General features: G+C 41.8%; 1 protein-coding gene across 1 annotated transcript in view; it reads left to right on the top strand.

The window, feature by feature from the left end:
* npr2 (natriuretic peptide receptor 2) overlaps positions 1-20,982 on the top strand; it is a 95,719-nt gene that overhangs the window by 30,834 nt on the left and 43,903 nt on the right. Inside the window, exons 7-10 of the mRNA XM_079525096.1 lie at positions 75-159; positions 8,499-8,619; positions 12,267-12,341; positions 15,245-15,322. Of these exons, the coding sequence (XP_079381222.1) occupies positions 75-159; positions 8,499-8,619; positions 12,267-12,341; positions 15,245-15,322 (359 nt within the window). The remainder of the gene's footprint in view (positions 1-74; positions 160-8,498; positions 8,620-12,266; positions 12,342-15,244; positions 15,323-20,982) is intronic.

Raw genomic sequence — 20,982 nt, 5'->3', positions numbered from 1 at the left:
GCATAACGACTTTATGCCACTCACTTTATGCACGCGCTTTTGAACATAATTTAATTTCCCCGTTGGTCCTGCAGGTCAGCTGCCTCTCCTGGGGATCGTGGCTCTGGGATCGGGCTTGGCGCTCATCATCTTTGGAATCTCCAGTTTCCTCATTTACAGGTGAGTCTGTTCGGGTCCACACACACACAGCCCAGCTTGAAACCACTTAAACCCTCTGGAAGACTTAGTAAACCCTAGAACACTAAACCCAGGTGATTTTCACTCAGACGATTATATTTTTGTAATTTTCATCACGTTGTTGATGTCTGAGGTGGGTGGGTTTTTCAGTACCTTCATGATGCTCAGTGACATCATAGAAGGTAGGTTTGTTTCCCTGCCCACATCCCTGGTTTTATCTACAGGCAGGTGTTCGGGGTGAATTTCACCCGTGTTTAGTATTAGTGTGACAGAGAAAAATCCCATACACCCACAATGCATTTTTATTTTATTTTTTTCACTGGACCATTCTCACATATCCCAGGAATGGATATGTGAATGGATATGACTGGGATAAGTCATGATGAAATATTAAAGAAGAGTACCTCAAGTTGCCATGTAATGCTGTACTTCAATATCATTTGATGAGAATTTTCTTTTATGGAATATCTTACATTGGGTAAAATATTCCCGTGTTTAGTGATGGTGTGACAAACCTGAGTTGGCTCTGGACTTGGACCGCTTTTTTTCCTGTCTACACCAGAGAGAGAGAGAGAGAGAGAGCCAGAGAGGGGCTCTTAAGTAAAGTAAAAATACCCCAACATTGTACTTAAAAACAGTACTTGCGTAAATGTACCTTCCACCACTGCAGGTGATGTCTTTAAAACGGTGGAGAACTGTGTCAGTTGCCAAGTGAACTCAGATACTGGCCCAGCAACTGAATACTTGAACGGTTATGCTCGTTTAATGACCGTGAGTGTGTGTTCTGTTAACCACTTCAAACCCTCTGTATACTTAGTAGGCGACTCACTAGTACACCGTCTCACCATACCATACCATTTTTTGTCTGTCTGTCTGTCTGTCCGTATGCCCATCCATTCCTCTGTCCGATATCTCAAAAACAATAGAGGGTATGCGCATGCATAAAGTGAATGGCAAATCGAGTGGCAAAGCGACAGGCAAAGTGAGTTTAACATTGTTTAACGTTGTTTAATGCAATTAACATAGGACATTTCTGTTTGTATGTATGGGCTGTCAAGGCCAGAAAATATTCTTTGTCACTCAGTAGGTGTTCCTGCATAACTTCCAGGTTTGATGATGATGTCACGCGCATACCCTCTATTGGTTGGAGTAAATGGCAAATGGTTCATTAGATAGTACTTTTATCCAAAGCGCTTTACATTTACAGTGCAATGCATTTCGTTCATCCTCTCGCACGCACGCACGCACGCACGCACGCACGCACGCACGCACGCACGCACGCACGCACGCACACACACACACACACACACACCCCAATGGCAGAGGACAGCATGTAATTTACCGACCTGCTAATCGGGAGCAGTTAGGGGGTCAGTGACATGATGACACTTTGACATTAACCCAGGGGGTTAGAACCATAGACAATTTTAGACATGCATGGTAGAAAGGCGCTGCGTAGCTCAAACACATGCTTTCCGTGGACAAAATAATAGTAGCAAATGGCAAATGTTCAGATAGTAATAGCAAATGTTCAGTAAATGGCAAATGTTTGTTGTGTAATGTTTTGTTATACAGAGTGTAGTGGATTGGATTGGAGATATCTCTAAATCTAATGAGTGGACTGCCATGAAACTTGCTGCGAAGACCAGTGCAATCATGCTTCCTTGAGAATAAAGTCTACTGATTTGACGGTCCCATGGTCTACTCTTCGATCTAGCGCCACCCTTAGGCCAAAATGCACTGCCTACTTTATTTTAATTCACTTTACAATCTTTTGCTGTCGTTTGCTAAATGTGTTGATCCTTCAGTGAACGTTCAATAAACAGTAATATGCCCCTCTCTCTCCACTCCACAAACCACTCTGATCCCTATAGCTAGCACATGGGTTCTCAAAGTGCGGCCCCTCTGGATTCCTTGAGGGGGTTCCAAATGGACCCTTACAGGTCCATTTGTCCACTTTCAGAGTTTAAATGTAAAAGTTTGAGAACCACTGATCTAGCACAGGGGTTCTCAACCCGTGGGTCGCGACCCCTCGGGGGGGTCGCCAAATTATTTTAGGGGGTCCCCAAATTATTTTCAAAAAAAAAAAAAAAAAAAGAATTTTTTTAAATTTTATTTTCACGATTTTTCAAAAATAGCAGACCTACAAGCTCGTAGCGCGCCACTCGGTGGCGCGCTACGAGCTTGTAGATCTGCTATTTTTAAATAGCTAAATTATAACAATGCTTAAAACACCAAAAGGGGTTCCCGCCCAAAATGGTTTAAGGTTATTGTAGCAGTCAATTTATATTGGGGGTCGGGAGGGGGCGGGGCGGGGGTCCTGAGACGTTGCCAAAGCATTTTCGGGGGTCCCCGGCCAAAAACGTTGAGAACCCCTGATTTAGCAGGACTGTTTCATTATGAGGTCTTATAATGATGTTCTCTGCTGTAGATCTCCATGGACACTCTGACAACTATCTACTCTTAGCGTGGCTATTTAACTGCCATCATGCAATTGTGTATTCTTTGGAAAAAGAACGGACTGTTCTTGGCTTTCATTTCTAAAAGCTTCAACTGACATTTTGATAGATGGCACAGATTATGTATTTGTGTTCATTATATTGAGTATGTTCAGTTTTAATTATACAAATAGTCAATCACGAGCACCCCGACCTTCTTAGCTACTGAACGGCTTTCATAAATGTGTTTGACGCAGAGGACAAATCCTGCATGTAATATCTAAAATTAATGTTTTCCTCAGTTAGTATTCTCTTGGAGGCAACATTTAAATTTAATCAACAAACCGAATGCAAAACTAACAACACAAAACACAAAACAAACAACATGTTTTGCCATTTATGTAGCGATTTGGAGGCAGACATATTTCGCATGTGCATTTTATTTTGTTTTGTTTTCTTCATAATTCATTCTTGCCACAAAATCGGATACATTTTTGGAAAAGTGAACATTAACACATGAAGATGTCAAGCCAATCCGAATGGATTTTAATCAGAGGAATAACTGAAGACAGATGGAGGAGTTGCATGCCAACCTGAGGTAAATCCACTAAACCTTGCATTCAGCGTTTTCAAATCCAATTTCAAAAACTCAAATAAGCACAAGTTAGTTTAAATAACTGTGACGCGCGGTCTCACTTCTAACACCGCTCACACTGCATGTTCTGCTCTGGTTCACAGGAGAAAGGCAAGGTGGCGGCGCTACACCATGGCCAGAGGTACCATCCTAACTAGCTAGTCTGCCTCAGCCCTTGTTTGGTAAGTGTTGTGAAGTATAACATTCATCTGCAAGCCGGAGACCTTTTCAGCGTTCTTTAGCCTGCAACCGAAATGCAATGGCTGTTTTATACAAGCTCAGAAGGTGAGCATGTAGATCAGCTATTTCCGGTGTGACACTGCGTATAAATCAACCGTACCATTTTAGTCCCTTCCCGGTACCCAGGCTCATGAAAACACGTCTTGTGGGAACCCGCCATAAATGCCTGGGATCCATTTTGGGCCCTGGTGACCTCTCAGGGTTAGGTTAACAGACTCTGCTAATGTGTCTTGCGTGTTTACAAACATTACAAATGTTAGCAGAGGAGACCTCTCTGTGCTGCTGTTGGATCAAAACTTTGTAACTGTATCCTCTTGATATTTCCCCCAAAAAAAAGACAGTTTCTCACATCGGTTTTGTTTGAAACGTTTTCATAGGATTGTGAAATAACTTCAGAGGCCCTAATCAGTTTCATTTTGTTTCTTTTGTCTATTAATGGTCATTTTAAGTTAAAGCAAAAACATAAAAAATCTTCCAAATTGGAGGTACGAGGTTATCTTTTTCTGTGACGGTGTTTTCTTTTGGAGTGTGTTTTGTTAAGTAGCTAAAGCTAATATCCCTTTCTGTCTTACCAGACTAATAAATGGAGTCGCTGACGGACAATGGCGGACGACAGAGCTACACCACACACAAGTCCCACTGTTGACAGACGTCTATACTTAGCACTAGAGCTGTAATGAATGTATGGTAACACTTAACTGAAAGGGCTGGTCTATTATGCATTGTAATAACACAAATTATAATGCACTTATAAGGCTTCATGACACTTTAATATGACACTTAAATATTTATAATCACTTATAACTTACAACTTATAACAAGGATTATGAAGTAGTACATGTGCTGGTCACAACACATTATGAGCTCATGCAGTGGAACAGCACATTACAACTGCCAGTTATTTGACTTTGTTATAAGTTGTTGTGAATAATTATAAACATTTATAGTGTGTACATAAGTGTTATGAAGCCTATTAAGTGCATTACATTATAAATGTGATTAAAATGCATTATAGACCTTTATGTATAGTGTTACCGAAAGTCTTTCAAACATTAGTTAGCATTATGGACATTCTAAACGATAACGGTCTGCCAACCAGGTGATATTAGCAGCAACATGAATCAAGTTGTTATTATGGAAAAGGGTAGGGCTACTGTATGTGTGTGGGGACATATTAGTGCATCACTGGACTGAAAAGTTAGGCTAATGTGCTGCAATTGAGCTAAACTACTGCAATTGTAAAAGTGTGTGCAATTAAAAATTCCTGGGGAGAGTAAGTAACTCAATAAAAGGCTAACTAACTATTTGGAATGTCTGCTTCTTGCTGCATCTAAGTGTGTCTGTTTTTTTTGTTTTTGTTTTTAGTTTTTTCACACATCATGTCCACAAGCTATTGGCTATTGTTATGGCAAAGAGATTTGAGTGTCGACGGGGGACGGGGGACGGGGGGTGGGAGTCCAGAGCTGATGGGTTATGCACACACTACTTCCTTCACAGGTGTTACCGATGATACTAATGAAGGCTCTGTTCCATTCTGATCAAACAGAGTCAGGGTGCTGCTATAGAGCGTCGCAGTCCCGCCCCCTACCATGGCCCAGGAAATGATTCTCCGTTCAAAGCCAACTCGAGTCGTGACAAATCATGACAACAAACACAATTTTTGGGCCAAACAAATAATTAGAAAGAAGAAAAAAAACGTCAGGTTACAACACTTTTTTTGTTGTTTTTCTTCTTTGTAATTATTTGTTTGGTCCAAAATATTGTTTGTGTTGTCATGAGTTGTCACGACTCGAGTTGGCTTTGTCCGCGGCGTAACTGTCTTTAAATAAATACTTTTTGAAATGTCTATGGGAAAAATGCATTGGGATTCATTTCCTGGGCCATGGTAGGGGGCGGGACTGCGACGCTCTATTGAGCATGTTGGCTCACTGGAAACACTCTGCTACACCAGTGGGTCTCAAAGTGTCCTTGAGTGGGTTCCAAATGGGTACGGGTGTTTAACTCTGAGAGTGTACAACCACATGGACCCATAAGTGTCTGTTTGGTTCCATTCGTACACTCTCAGAGTTATGGGGGTTCTCGTGTTAGTTATGGGGAGTTATGGGGGTCCTCTGCACACTAAATGGAACAGAGCCTAATAATAAGCCTTAATTAGTATCATCTGTAACACCAAGTAGGGAGAGTTATTCTGTGTGCATAGAGCCCATTCCAGTTGGTCCAGTTCACTATAACGTCCACAGGGTTTAGGCCTTACTTATAATGAAGAGGGACTGTGTGAAGTCTAGAGGTCTGCCTCCCATCGCTGGTACAGTGAGGTGCAGTGGTGCATTGTACTCAAGTACTGTAAGTTTAAGTACAATCTTGAGATATTTGTACTTTACTTGAGTATTTCCAATTTCCAATACTTTTACTTCTACTCCACTACATCTCAGAGTCAAATATTGCACTTATTCTCCACTACAGTTATTTGAAAACTTTAGTTACTTTGTAGATTTTGATTATTATTACAAAACATACATTAATTAAGCACATATATTTCAAAAATAGCCGATCTACAAGCTCACAATGAAGATCTGCTGTTTTTTTAAAATGTTTATACATTTGAAAACTTGAAATGGAATGTCCCATTTCAAGTACAATGAGTACAATGATGTATAATGAGTACTTTTACTTTTGGTACTTCAAGTACATTTTGATGGCAATGTTCTTTTTTTCTATTTTTAGTACATTTTGATTACAGGACTTTTACTTGTAACAGAGTATTTCTGCATGGCAGTATTGATACTTTGAATGAAGTAATGAAGTAAGAACTTTCCCACCACTGTGTGAGGTGTAAACCGGGCCGTAGTGTGAGGGGACACTGAGCAGAGAGAGAGGTAGGCTCTGTTGTTTTAATGGAGGGGTTGGTCCAACCAGAGGTATTCACATATGGGATTTATGAAACAATAGCCCTAGTGTGGAGCCCCACACTTTAACTCCTCTGCAGGCTGCCAGGCCTCTCTAAACAAGGGTCTTTAAATAGCAAAATACCTTTTTTTTTCCCGTGGAGGGAGGAGAGAAGGGGGGAGGGGTACTGGAGGCTTAATGGTGTTTCCTGCCCTCATATAGGTTAGCTACAAGCAGTGTTTCCCAAATAATCGGTCGGGACCCACTTTTTGAGCCACGGAGCGAGTCGCGAGTAAATATCCGATCTTTCACTATTACATAAATAGTGCTTAAGTGGTTCTTTCATAGTGTATTTTTGTATTTCTGAATTCTGTGCACCGACTTCATCTTTGGTTCTCTGCCGAAACGAAGTTTGCCAACCAACAGGCTAGTCTACATGTGTCACTCCCCCATGATGATGTGACATTTCCATTCTATAGTGGAGCGCATCCAGAAACACAACAAGCCCCCGACGCCAAAACCAGGATTATTCAGAGACCCTGCGATAGTTTTCAGACTTTCAGACTAAAAAGAAAAAAGAAAGCGAGAAAGAAGTTGCTTCTGGGGCCAACTAGGGTGGTTGGGGCTGAAGGGCGAAGTGCAGCGATAATGCAAACGCTGCAATAAGTTCCCCAAGTCTGGAAGTGTTTTACACCTTTCAGAAGGATTGGAATGTGTGGGCTCTGCTGTTTTTTCATTAAAAGAAAAGAAAAAATAGTAACCTGTTTCAACTCCAAAGTGACCCCCTCAAAATGTCTCACTTTTCCCCAAACTTCTGACCATGCTCGAAAAGATGCCACGGTTCAATTCTTAGAAGCCGTTTTGCTGTAAATTGGCGAATGACGTGAAACAATGGCCCCCCTTGAGAGTACTGCCAGATGTGTTAATTCACTAGGAAGAGTTTTCTTCTTTTTTTGCTTCGTGTGTCTGCCAATTTAGTCTGGCTGTTTTAAAAATAACGTTCAAAAACATGTCAGAGCTGTCGCCGACATACAGATGCTAACCTGACTTATTAAACCCGTTACGTTATGGTATGCACTGTAGGTATTTGTTTTTAAGCGCTTGTTTGAAGAGGCCCATTCTTCAGTACAGTATTATGTAAATATCAATCTTCAGGCTAATAGTTGAACCACTGTTCATTAAATATAGCACGCAGATGAGTTACAGATACAGTACTTACTTTAAGAACCCTCTAACCACAGGTGTTCCTGGATGTCAAAATAATTGTTTTGATTGATTGATATAAAGGTTTTTATTGACGGAGCGTATATTGTCCAAAACTGTTACTGTACTTTTGATTGATAGCAGATATGCAAGCTGTCGCTTTGCGCCACTTTTCGAGACGCTTTTCGAGCTTGCAATATACAGTATCTGCTACTGTTAGATGATGCTTTTGTGTGACGCTGTAGTGTTATCAAGAAGGACGTTAATGTACGGAAAAAAATAACACAAGAAGTTGAAATATAGAGAGAGGAGGTTTCTGTCCAACAGCAATGATGATATACATGACTAATAACTATATATCTGTCAAAGAGGTTAAAACACCAAAAAAAAGTTGGAGAGTGATTGGTCCATCAGTTTGCGAGATGATCTCCGGACACACAAACAGACACGAACAGACCCTCTTATAGACAGCTACAGTAAGATAGACTGCCGCAGAGCAACGTTGTAAAAAGTTACAAAGTGACATAATGCAAATATAGCAACTGAGATTCAAACTGGTAGGCTAGTAGCTACATGAATTGTCTGAAACCAGTGGTTCTCAAACTAGGGAGGGTTCAGGGGGATCCCCAGCTAAATCATTTATAGTTAGGAACCAAATGGAACCTTATAGGGCTGTAACTCCTTGAGAGAATGCACAAATGGAACCAAATGGACCCATACGGCTCCATCTGGTCACTCTCGGAGTTATGGGGGTCCGTGACTCTACTGCATTCCAAGCTGTTTGAGAACCACTCGTCCTAAAAACCATGAAAAATTTTCCCTTAACCAAAGCATCCGTTTTTGTGCTTGTTTGTTGTGTTTTGTTTCATATTTCCATGCTTTCTGTCTGTTGATTTGACGGATTGCTTTTCCTTCTGCAGGAAACTGGCTCTGGAGAAAGAGCTGGCTGGAATGCTGTGGAGGATCCGATGGGAGGATCTTCAGTTCGAGAGCCCCAACAAGTACTACAAAAAGGCCGGCAGTCGGCTGACCCTCTCCCAGGTACTGTTATACTAGCTACTGTATAGTCTTCTGGCCTAATCTCATTTATGCTTCATTTATGCTTCCACTTAAACCCCATATGGTTTCCCATGGAGTCCCTCAGGGCTCACAATGCGACCCGCTGCTATTCTTTGCGAAAGCTTTCCCAACAACACGGACGCTGGGCCTTGATTTGTTCATCTATAACTAATTGATACACGCTGTTAGATTCAATAGTTTAGCATTTTAAAGTTTATTTCATTTGGCATTTTTGTGTGTTCAGGGTTTAAGAAAAAGCATCTAAAATTCTATTAGAAACACTAAATGTTACGGCTCCATTTTGATTACTGGTCAGTGGTCATTCAGAGTGATCTCATGATGTGTTGGCAGCCCACGGACGTTTCTACACAATTTTGAGCTTAATATCGCCTTTTTTCCACAGTAGTGCTGGCAAAGCCTCAAGCTTGTGATTAAGAAGCTGTTGTTTTTCTGGCAGTTTGCGATTCCATCTCTGCCAGTGGGAAAGACTGGGTACTGGGTAAAGACTCTCATTGCAGTGCCAGTACCATGGGTCCCATTCATACTCAAAGTACCAGGAGTACTGTATCTGTGTTTCTGGTTCCTCCTGTGATGCGATTGATTGATTGATTGATTGATTGCTTGCTTGATTGATTGATTGATTGATTGATTGATGATTGATTGTTGAAAGGCTTCCCAGTGGTCTGTGGAAGGTGACTGTCTTTGTGGTGGGACTCGAGTCACATATTATGATGTGGTGTTGGTATAAGCCACAGTCTGGCAGTGATCCCTAAATATACCCCATCACTTTCTAAAAGTATCAAGTTCTGTTGTTCCAGGACTAATGCTTCTCACACACACACACGCATGCACACACACACACACACACACGCACGTACACACACACGCGCGCACACACACTCACTGAGTTTGTATTACTAGACTTGTGAGCATCATTTTAGGACGGGGCAGTTTTATATAATTATTTTTTAACTCTAACCCTAAAGCCTCAATTGTACTTAGTTGTGGTGTTGCGCACCGATGATGATAGCTGATCTTCAAGCTCACTTGCAGATGAGCTACTACCTAGGTATAAATCAGGCATAACTCCCAGCTGTAACCCCAAAATATATCTAACCTCTAAATGTCTAATCCTAACCCCAAGCTGAATCCTCACAATGTCTATCGCTCAAATTCTACCATACCTGTGGGGATATTTGGCCCTCACAAGTATAGCCTAGTAACTTAATGCACGCACGCATGCACGCACACACACACACACGCATGCACGTACGCACGCACACAGACACACGCACGCACGCACGCACACACGCATGCACGTACGCACGCACACAGACGCACGCACGCACGCACGCACGCACGCACGCACGCACGCACGCACGCACGCACGCACGCACGCACACACACACACACACACACACACACACAGAGAGAGAGCCAGTGCACATGTGCAAGCATTCATGCATGCACACACGTGCAAGCGTTCATGGCAGCACATGCGCACACCTTTTTCATTACTGGTTTTCAGCCCAGTTCCTGCATGGATAACACTGTGGAAAACACGGTCCTTCTCCAGGCCATGTAGTTTCCAGCCTGCCATGTGTTGGCAGTATCTGCAGGAGTGTTAATTTCATCGACTAAAACTAAATAAAGTTAAGTCTTATTTAGGCAAAACCTAAATAAGAAATAAGCTATGATGACTAGAACTATGGCAAAACAATTTTTGACTAGCCTTTTTCACTGGCAAAAACTAAATAAAAACGAACTGACTAAAACTATGACGAAAAATCGACTGCCAAAAACGAAATAAAAACTAAGCAATGACTTAAACTATGACTAAATATATATTGACAATTTCGTCAACAAATGTTAGGCAGGGACTAGTGGAGAAGTCACGCTCTACAGTGATTCATATTTATATTCGCAGTATTCTATAAACGAATCATGTTCGTGTCAAGGACCTCTATATTGATATGTATTTGGCCACGGACAGTCGGACACCCATCTGAAAATATTTTGTGCCCAGAAGAGAAGATTTGTGGAAAAGACAATCGGAATTATGAAAAAATGTAAACACGTGGTGATATTTTTCAAAACGTAATATTATATATATACATATTCAGTTCATCTATCATGATAGAATAAATAAGTAAAGTGCTTCATAATCTGCCTAAGATGCACAAGCTTGCAGAGCTGTGAGCTTGTGCATCTGATATTGTTGAATAGCCAACGTATAAATGCATAAAGTCCCCAACAACCAGTGAACTACTGACCCTCCCTCTGCATGAAGTGGGCGCGCTCCATTTCTATTCACGCTGTGCCCTGCAGACGTCTGTCCAAGGTTTGGAGTTTAACATTATATAGAAAGAGGACATTTTCGCAAACGTAGGTGGAAATAAATACAAACCAGCCACCCACGAATAAAGCTCATCCTCGCTGTGTCTGGCAGAAACCTTGTATCTCCATATTTCATATTTCATATACAGTATATATCCATCATTTGTTTTCTTTATTCTTTTTTATCATAAATTAATTTCATTAATCACTTAAAAAATGGACCCGAGTTACATCTGCACTTGGTCTGCTGTTGTTGTCCCCCGAATAGGGGAGCTGGGGTTCAAGTAGTTAATTAACGGTGTCGTGCAAAAGTAGGGACAACAGTCGATCGATCGCCTCACAACGGATCGCGTTGCGATGTGTTTTGAGCTTGTAGATCGGCTATTTTTCAAAGTTCCCTAAAATGTTATAACTACAATGACATGCCCATATTAGGGACGCCAGGTTGAAAAAGATTTAAGATTTAACCAATGGAAAGTGCAAACAAAATCTTTTAAGTTAACTAAATAATCCAATATGTAACTATAATACTAATGATTACGATAACTCCCGTTGGAACACATTTCGATTTCCTGGAAAGTATCAGTTTTTGGACATAGAAGGTTTCCAGTCAACAGTGACTGGGAGTATTATAAATATAATGGATGTTTTAATCATTATACATTTATACATTTATGCATTTATACGACGGTGTGTTGCAGTGCTGTGGAAGGGATGCAGGGAAAGCACATTGTTGCTATTCTTTTTTTCTTTCTTTTTTTGTAAATAATGCCTTACTTCGTCATACTAACTACTGTGTCACACTTTTTCAGCTTGTAGATCGCCTGTTATTTTGCTCTTTTTTTAATTTGAATCCCAGAAAGTAACAGCTTAATGGACATACTGTATGTGGTTTCCATCCGACAGCAACGGACATGATTTGTGATTAAAATCACAAATTATTTTAGGGGGTCCCCAAATTATTTAAAAAAAAAAAACAAAAAAAAAAGATAAAAAAAAAAAAAAAAAATCACGATTTTTCAAAAATAGCAGACCTACAAGCTCGTAGCGCGCCACTCGGTGGCGCGCTATGAGCTTGTAGATCTGCTATTTTTAAATAGCTAAATTATAACGGACATGATTTGTGATTAGCCCCAACTGACTTTGGGCTACTGTATACCTCAACGAAAAACGGCGCCATATAAACCAGGCTTAGATGCATTTTGTGTGTTCTCTTCTACTCTTCTCATCCCCCACAAATACCTAACACATGATGTTTGTCCCATCCTTCTGTTTCCACCTTGTCCTTGCAGAGGGGCTCCAGCTACGGTTCCTTGATAACTGCCCATGGAAAATATCAGCTATTTGCGAAAACGGGCTATTTTAAGGTAAGGCTTTAGTGAGTTCTGACATTTTCAACTCCTGCGCTGTTTCCTTTCCCGCCCACACGTGTGCACACACGCTCACAGAGAAAACGGCGAGGAGAGAGAGAGAAAGAGAGAGAGAGAGAGGCTGTGTGGGCGAGCACAGCGAGTCGGTTTTTAATGTGAGCTGCAGAGCGAGTGGTGTTTTTTTTCTGGTGGTCTTTTTTTCTCTCTATACTCCCACCTCACACAGTCTGGACATGGCCATCAGCCTTCTCGTTATTGTTAATTTATCCGTTTCGGAGAGGGATCGAGAGAGGTGAGAGGAAAGACGGGAGCGCCCACACTGAAATAACGAGGTGTTCCGTTTTTCTTTGGAGGTTCAAGCCTCGGTGGTCTTTATGTCACCGGTACAAAAAACAAAAAAACAAAAAAAAAGTTCCCTGATTATGTTAATAATTAATAGGAACCGAAAACTGAGAAAAAGAAAAAGACATTAATATTACTAAAAAATAAATGTATGTATTATTTACATAAAACAACAACATAAATATGTTTTAATTGTTGCTGTTATGGCAGGAAACCTCTTATCTCTATATTTTAACTTTTGTAGTTTTTCTAAATGAATGCCCTACTTGATGATCATAGTACAACGTATAAACACAACGAGGAGAGAAGAGAAAAAATGTTGTCCATTGGTCTAGTGCTTAACCCATTGAGACCTGGAACGCATCCATGTCACGTTAGCGTTTAACCACATTAACCATTAACCCATTTTTGGGCGGGAACCCCTTTTGGTGTTTTAAACATTATGTTATAATTTAGCTATTGAAAAATAGCAGATCTACAAGCTCATAGCGCGCCACCGAGTGGCGCGCTATGAACTTGTAGGTCTGCTATTTTTGAAAAATCGTTAAAATGTGCCTCAAATCTTTCCGAAAATTGTCATGATTTAGAAAACTTTTTTTTTTTTAATTTCGACGTCAGGCCTGAATGGGTTAACCATGCTTAGCCGTCCCTCCGGGGCAAGCATTCGGCAAAAATAATTCTATAAATAATCTATAATTGTGTGTATACATACCTGTACATACTTATATAAACTGCTTCTCAATTATTCTAAGATTTAAGTCGGTTAGAGGTTCTAAATGTCGGATTAGCTATATTTTCAGTTAATTGCCCAGCTTTTAGGCAAACCGCTGTGTGCATTTAGTTTTTACACCTAGGTTAGCTTTGTTTTGGCGGTAGCTGCAGCATGGTGGATGGTACGTGGCCTTCACAGTGTGCGTCACATTCACCCATTCAAACACGCACACACATTCAACACGACGGAGGAGGAGGAGGAGGAGGAGGCAGCAATGCCCAGGCACCAATAAGCTGCTCATTGGTAGCTTAGTTAGTTAGGGCAGGGGTTCTCAACCCGTGGGTCGCGACCCCTCGGGGGGTCGCCAAACTATTTTAGGGGGTCCCCAAATTATAAAAAAAAAAAAAAAAAATGATTTTTTTTTTTCTTCACGATTTTTCAAAAATAGCAGACCTACAAGCTCGTAGCGCGCCACTCGGTGGCGCGCTATGAGCTTGTAGATCTGCTATTTTTCAATAGCTAAATTATAACATAATGCTTAACACACCAAAAGGGGTTCCCGCCCAAAATGGGTTAAGGTTATTGTAGCAGTCAATTTATATTGGGGGTCGGGAGGGAGCGGGGCGGGGGTCCCGAGACATTGCCAAAGCATTTCCGGGGGTCCCCGGCCAAAAACGTTGAGAACCCCTGAGTTAGGGGTTCAGTGTCTTGCTCAAGGACACTTCAACACAAAGCCTGGCTTCCTAGACAAGCTGCTGTACCTACTCAGCCACTGCCAGCTACATGATGACTAAAACTAAGACCAAATATATTGACAATTTCGTCAATGTCAGCCATTTCAACGCCACCAAGGCCTGCCAAAATATTATTTTTGTGTACAGAATCAACTGTAGATTTAGTCGACTAAAGTCCTGTGATATTTAGTCGACCAAAACTAGACTGACACAAAAGCATTTCAGATGACTAAAATATGGCTACAATTAAATTACATTTTATTCAAAATCAACACTGGTACCAACGGGCCTGTTGGTTGTGTGTGTGTGTGTGTGTGTGTGTGTGTGTGTGTGTGTGTGTGTGTGTGTGTGTGTGTGTGTGTGTGTGTGTGTGTGTGTGCGTGTGCGTGCGTGCGTGCGTGCGTGCGTGCGTGTGCATGCGTACGTGCGGGGGTAACGTCTCCCTACTCCTCTCCTCTCCACTCCGCTCTGCTGATTTACTGATCTGCACATATCAATGTGACACACAGAATCCTTCATCCCCTGCACACTGAAATCCAACCCAAATGTACCTGGAGGCTAGTATGCAGCCAGCTGCTATTCTGATTGGCTTCTCCCTGCCTGCCTGCCCCCCCCCCCCCCCCCCCCCCCCTCTCTCTAGATCTCTTTCTCTGAGTATCTCTCTTTCTCTCTCTCTCTCAGTTTCCATAATCCGTGCCCATAGTCTCGATCAAATGTCCTGTGTATCAATTTAACACAGGACTTGTGTGTCAGTATAACAATATTAACGACAATTACAGGGATGTTGCTGTGCATGTCATTTTATTTACACTACACCCTTGTCATCGTTGTTTTTAATGCTACAGTAAACCTTCCATCAGTGACACTCTACACTACAACAATTCATACTTGGTATTGTGAGCATATGCAGATCGGCTCTTTTCGGTAGTACATCAACTATACTGTATCAAGGCCTTAAAGGGCCACTTCACCCCTTTTGCAACCAGATCTTATTTTAATGATGTTTGGGAGACAAGAAACACTTAACTGGGGTTTTTACGTGGGTCATTTATGTGTATACACTTTGACAGTTCATTCAGGCCGTTTCTCTGTTGCTGTCTTGTTCCACACAGGGCAACCTGGTGGCCATCAAACACGTCAACAAGAAGAGGATAGAGCTGACCAGACAAGTCCTGTTTGAACTCAAACATGTAAGTTAAGCTCACACGCTTTCCTACTAGGCATCTAGCTCACTCTCTGTTTGTTTACAGGTATATCAAGGTATATCATTCATATTTCCCCCCATAAGACCTTTTAGGCCTAATAAGCTTATTGTATACATTACATCATGAATCAGAGGTCTTTGTGGACCCCCTAGCTGAGATGAAGCAGAGACCCCTACCATATAGTACAGAGGTTCCCAACCACCGGTACGTGGGCCGGTGCCGGTCCGTGGGACATGTACCACCGCAAGTTTTCCCGGCCGTGAATCTATAACCTTGCGTTACCGGAATTTTCCAAACAGCGTTGGGTTACCAATACCACACACCCCGTAAAATACGGAATCGTCCCGTGTTGGGAAACTATAAGACGTGTTCCGTAAGTCAACAATTCTGCCGTCCTCCTCCTCCCACTCTGCTCCCCTGTGTGTGAACCTTGTGTCTGAGAATGCACAGCAGCTCAATGGCTCATTTTACTCATGACACGACCAATGAGAGTTAGCGCTTTCGGTGTTGCTAGGATACGATCCCCCCAAAACCCCTGATCTATTCAAACTTCAAACTTGAAAGCATTACATTGTGACTACAGTACTACCGGCTCAGAACACAAGTTGGCATAACCTTTTTTAATCACCCCTATCCTTGCTAATATAACGCCATTTAGGTCAAGGATATAACATTATGTAGTGATATAATAATATCATATTGTACATAATACATTGGTATGACCAAAAAAGGTGTAGGCTGAAGATAATACGCTTAGTTATTATGCCTAGTGCCTACCCTTACAAAATACAATATATATACATGACGAACAAAGACAAAAATAGGTCTTTGTAGAAAACACTGTGTCCACACTGTATGGGCACAGTGTATACGAAGCTAGACCAATCCCAGCTCTGCATCTGTGTATGTCCCTACGAAGCTAGACCAATCCCAGCTCAGCTCAAACTGCTTTTGATACGATACAGCAAACCACACAGCTCACCTCGCGCTGCTCTACGCAGCTCACAGCTCAGCAACGTTGGCACACAAATTCAAGGAATCCCATCCAGTCAGCCAGATGATTAACTGATAATTAACTGTATGAACGCCTTTTTCAGTTGCACGTGGAAGCCACACAGTTATTATTAGACTCTCTTGTTGGTCTTATGCTGCATTATTTTATATCCGACTTGCAGTGGAACAAGCACAATAGCTGGTGTCCTTGGATGTTTGGCAAATAAACCCTCTTAACTGGAATACCTACAGTATTATAAGACTGTAAACAATTAGGTTATTCTATTAAGTGTGTTGCCACAAAGATGACTTACTATTCAAGTAAGAACAATGCCACCTCCAGGTAGAAAAAGCCAAGAGCCTCACAGTATACAAATCACAAAACCTCTGTCTATCCTTCAGTTTCCTTCATTCGATGGTCAGGCCTATATGCACAAAGGCAGAAGAACAGTTGCATCAACAACAAAAGCGACAACAGTTGCAGCAACAAAAAGTGCGCAAGCAGTTGCTTTCGTGGCATCAGCTGCTTCATTTCCTCCGGTTGACGTGTTGTTTGCATAGTTATATTAGAACTAATATTTGAATAAGTATGATGTGAGTTTCTGTTCTAATAGAGTTCAAATGGAACCGAATGTCAGTTCCATTAGTACAGTCACTCTTCACCCGTGAAGGTCTGTTTGTTCCTGGCGAACTATCAATCTTTTTCTGGGGACCGCCCTGGACCCCCTTTCAGTGTCACTTGAATAAAAGTACAGGCAGTATTGGCATCAAAATACATATAAAGTACCAAAAGTACAAAAATAACAGATTGTAGTATAAAAGTATAAAATAGACTTTCAGTGGTTAATGTTTGTATTGAGAATCTAAATCTATAATGTAACTAGTAACTAAAGTTTTCATATACTGTAATTGTTGTAGTGGAGTACAAAAATACCGGTTTTGAAAAATGGACTTAAGTAAACTAAAAAGTACCTCAGTACTGTACATGAGTAATTGTACTGTGATTGATGAGCAATATTCAGAAGGGGAAAACACGTGACAGAATTAATTATGAGTTTTAGTGAAAACTAAAAAATCCAGCGAGGCACAGGGAAACCCGTAAGTCAGGAATGACATCAGGCTTCTTGGAAGGTCTGGAAAGTCTTTTGTAATCAAGTTATCAGCCATGCTGTGGATACAATTATTTTTGGCATCCTGGCCTGTCTTTTACAGAATGTGTGTTTTCAAAGTGGGGGCCACAGACCGAGAGGGGTCCGCCAGGGGGGCCAGTTGTAAAGGAGAGGAGACCAAAAAAGGGAAAAGAAATAATCATATTATTATGATTTGTATTTCAATTCAAATTCAATTTAATAACTTTTAAAGAGTTAACAGTCAACAATCTTTAAAACAAAAAAGGTTGGCACGATGTCCCAAAATTTAAAACAAAAAATAGCAAAAATGTACAATTTGCAAGCTCACAATGCTTAGTTTGCATTGTGATCTTGTAGATCGTCTATTTTCTGTATGAAAATGTATTTATTTTCAAGACATTTTGCAATATGAAGAGCCTTAATAATAATAATAATAATAATAGCTTGAATTTATGTAGGGCCTTTTCATGAACCCAAGGACGCTCCACATCAGAGGCCATGGATATTTGGGCGTTCTCGTTGGGAGCCCTTGCTCTACTGTACTGCATCTCTCTATCTCCCCATTATCTGTCTGCTTTTCTTTCTCTCTCTCTCTCTCCCTCTCTCTCTCTCTCTCTCTCTCTCTCTCTCTCTCTCTCTTCCCCCCCCCCTCGCTTCCTCTCTCATCTCCTTTCTTCTCTCCTGTCTGCGGCGTGGCGAAGAGAGAGGGGGGAGAGAGAGAGCGGTGGGGGGGGTGCTTTACACTGTAAAGCCCAATGTGTTAATTTAACCCCGGCGAGCGTACGAAACGCTCGCCGGGGTTAAAAACCCCAACACTGTGGTGTTTTTTTATTTTAGCGCGTAGATGCCTCTGTGGCCTGTGGGTCGGTCAGAAAAGGCACACACACACACACACACACACACACACACACAGGAGAGAGACAGCCATCTCGTCTGTGCTGGCAGCTACTCAGACACCCCGGGGGCTTGACGGGCTGTCAGGGCCCCGGCTCATGAAAAAGCCAACCAGATGGGGAAGAGAGAGGCCTGCCAATGGAAACTTAACCACTTGTCTTCCAAGCTAGCTAGCGCTCTCTCTCTCTCCTCCAACCTCCTGCGTTTGCCTCCTCCCCGTTTCTCCTAACTCTTTTCCTCAGTGGTGGAACCTTTTGGAAGAAGTACTCAGTTTTTTTGTTCTTCAGTGCTGTAGGTAAGAGTAACAAAACAACAATGTAGGAAATTATGCTCTGTTACAAGTCAAAGTCCTCCGCAGTCAAAATTTGCCTCAAGCGAAAGTGCAAACATATTGTATACACATTTATTTATTTTTATCCCATGATTGGGACGCTGGACGTAGCGCGTGGAAGGAACACGTTATTCCAACCAGTTCCTTTCCCCTCCATCAGGAGCCCCGGCTGGCCAGGGGGAGGCAGTATACACATTTCTTACCCACATCATGAAGCAGGGGTCATCAACATTTAATGTGCTTGAAGTGACAGAATAAATGTGCAAAAGATTTTCTGAATTTGATAAACCTTTTTGAAAATAGCTACGGGGCACCTTGGCTGAATTCATAGAAGCATTGCTGCCATTGGTGCCTCATATAGGGGATGAGTGGTCAAATGCTATGTGTATTGGAGTGACAGAGGATGTTCTACCAATCGGCAGGCAAGGGATGAATCTGCATAATGAAAGAGAAGATCTCGTCCTCTCGACCAGACCAGATAAAAAATATTTTGTTCTGTGGCCATTCCATGGCTCCGTAGAATAGGTATTTTATGATTTGTATACTTTCTGTCCTTATGGTATTATATATTTTTTGTCCTTATTGTACTGTTAACCCATTTGGGACCATGGCTGGTCTTAGAAATGCCTTCTAGACCTTGATCTAAGTTTTCTGTACTTAATCAAAAAATCACACCCGTGTGAACTGAGTGGTGTAAGGTCTTATATAGCCTGATCAGCTGTGGTCTGACGTAATGTCTGACGTAATGAAATCACACCCGGGTGAACTGGGTGACCGTAGCAACCATGCTCATTTTTTGAGCACAGACAGACAGACAGACACGTAAACTAACAAAGCCAGTCGTAGGAGTGGTTTACACCAGGGGTTCTCAACGTTTTTGGCCGGGGACCCCCGGAAATGCTTTGGCAATGTCTCGGGACCCCCGCCCCGCCCCCTCCCGACCCCCAATATAAATTGACTGCTACAATAACCTTAAACCATTTTGGGCGGGAACCCCTTTTGGTGTTTTAAACATTGTTATAATTTACACCACTCAAAAACTGTTACAGAAGGGGGTTCCCGCCCATAATGGGTAACTTAAGTGTTTTATATTGTGGCCATGTGTTGTTATGCGTTCATGTATTGTCCATGTCCTTTTCTGTTTAATAAAAATATTGATTTTTGACCAAGTAAAAAATTGCTTACGGGTGCAGTCATGTCAGACTGGAATTTTAGGGCGGATTCTGCCGATGCTTTTCAATGGGAACGGAGCAGTTTGTTGCCATCCGAGGATTTCGGCAATAAAACGCTCCATTCCAATTGAAAAGCATTGGCAGAATCCACCCTCATACTGTAGGTAGAAGTAAACCTTGGTGTGACCTAAGGCAGTGGTTCCCAAACTGGGGTCCTTGAGGGAGTTCCAGGGGGTCCCCAGCTAAATGATAGTTTGGAACCCTTTTGGGTCTGTAACCATTTGGTTCCATTTGCACACTCAGAGTTAAATTAACATTGATTTTACAATAAATTGGGGTCTCAGAGATAGAAATGCCATTAGATGGGGGTCCGTAGACTAATGCATGTCAATTAAACACGTTGAGAATCACTGCTAGAGCCATACAAATTTTCTCATATGGGGGTCCCTGGCACATATCTAAAAATGGGGGTCCGCGGGCTAATAAGTGTCAATTTGGGGGTCCTTGAGATGAAAAGGTTTGGGAACCACTGACCTAAGGGTACGTTTCTGTTTGATATGTGCTGGATTCGGCCAATGCTTTTCAACGGGAAAGGAGCGCTTTGTTGCCATTCGTGGATTTCCACAAAAACAAAAAACAAAACACGACCCTGACCCTGATTGAAAAGCATTGGCAGAATCTTGTAAATGTAAATCAACAGAGTAACTTGTAACAACAGTTTTCAAATAATCGTAGTGGAGTAAATACTTGCCTCTATGAAAGTATTGGAAAAATGAACATGTTCAAGTAAAGTAAATGTACCTCAGTGTTGCACTTAAGTACTTGAGTAAATAGTACTTAGTTACTTTACACCGCTGCTTACTCCTCTCTCCCTTTTTGTGCGCCTCCCTCCCTCGCTCTCTCGCTCGCTTGCGTTCAGCAGGGGAAATTATATAGGCCAAAGGGTAGGCTAACTTCTCCCGAGTCGGGAAACAGGAGCGACTAACTCACTTTTTTTCCCCCATTTTTTTTCTGGTGTGAGGGCAGCTGTCACTCACACCTTCCTTCTGCCTTTTTCCATGAAATGCGTTCCAAAACCCCAAAGAACAGTTCACAACTTCTTCAAAGTTGTGAACAGTGTTTTGG

Source organism: Electrona antarctica, assembly GCF_951216825.1.
Source record: "Electrona antarctica genome assembly, chromosome: 16".
Lineage (NCBI taxonomy): Eukaryota > Metazoa > Chordata > Actinopteri > Myctophiformes > Myctophidae > Electrona > Electrona antarctica.
Note: the sequence above shows the minus strand (reverse complement) of the source record. Positions and strands in the feature narration are given on the sequence as shown.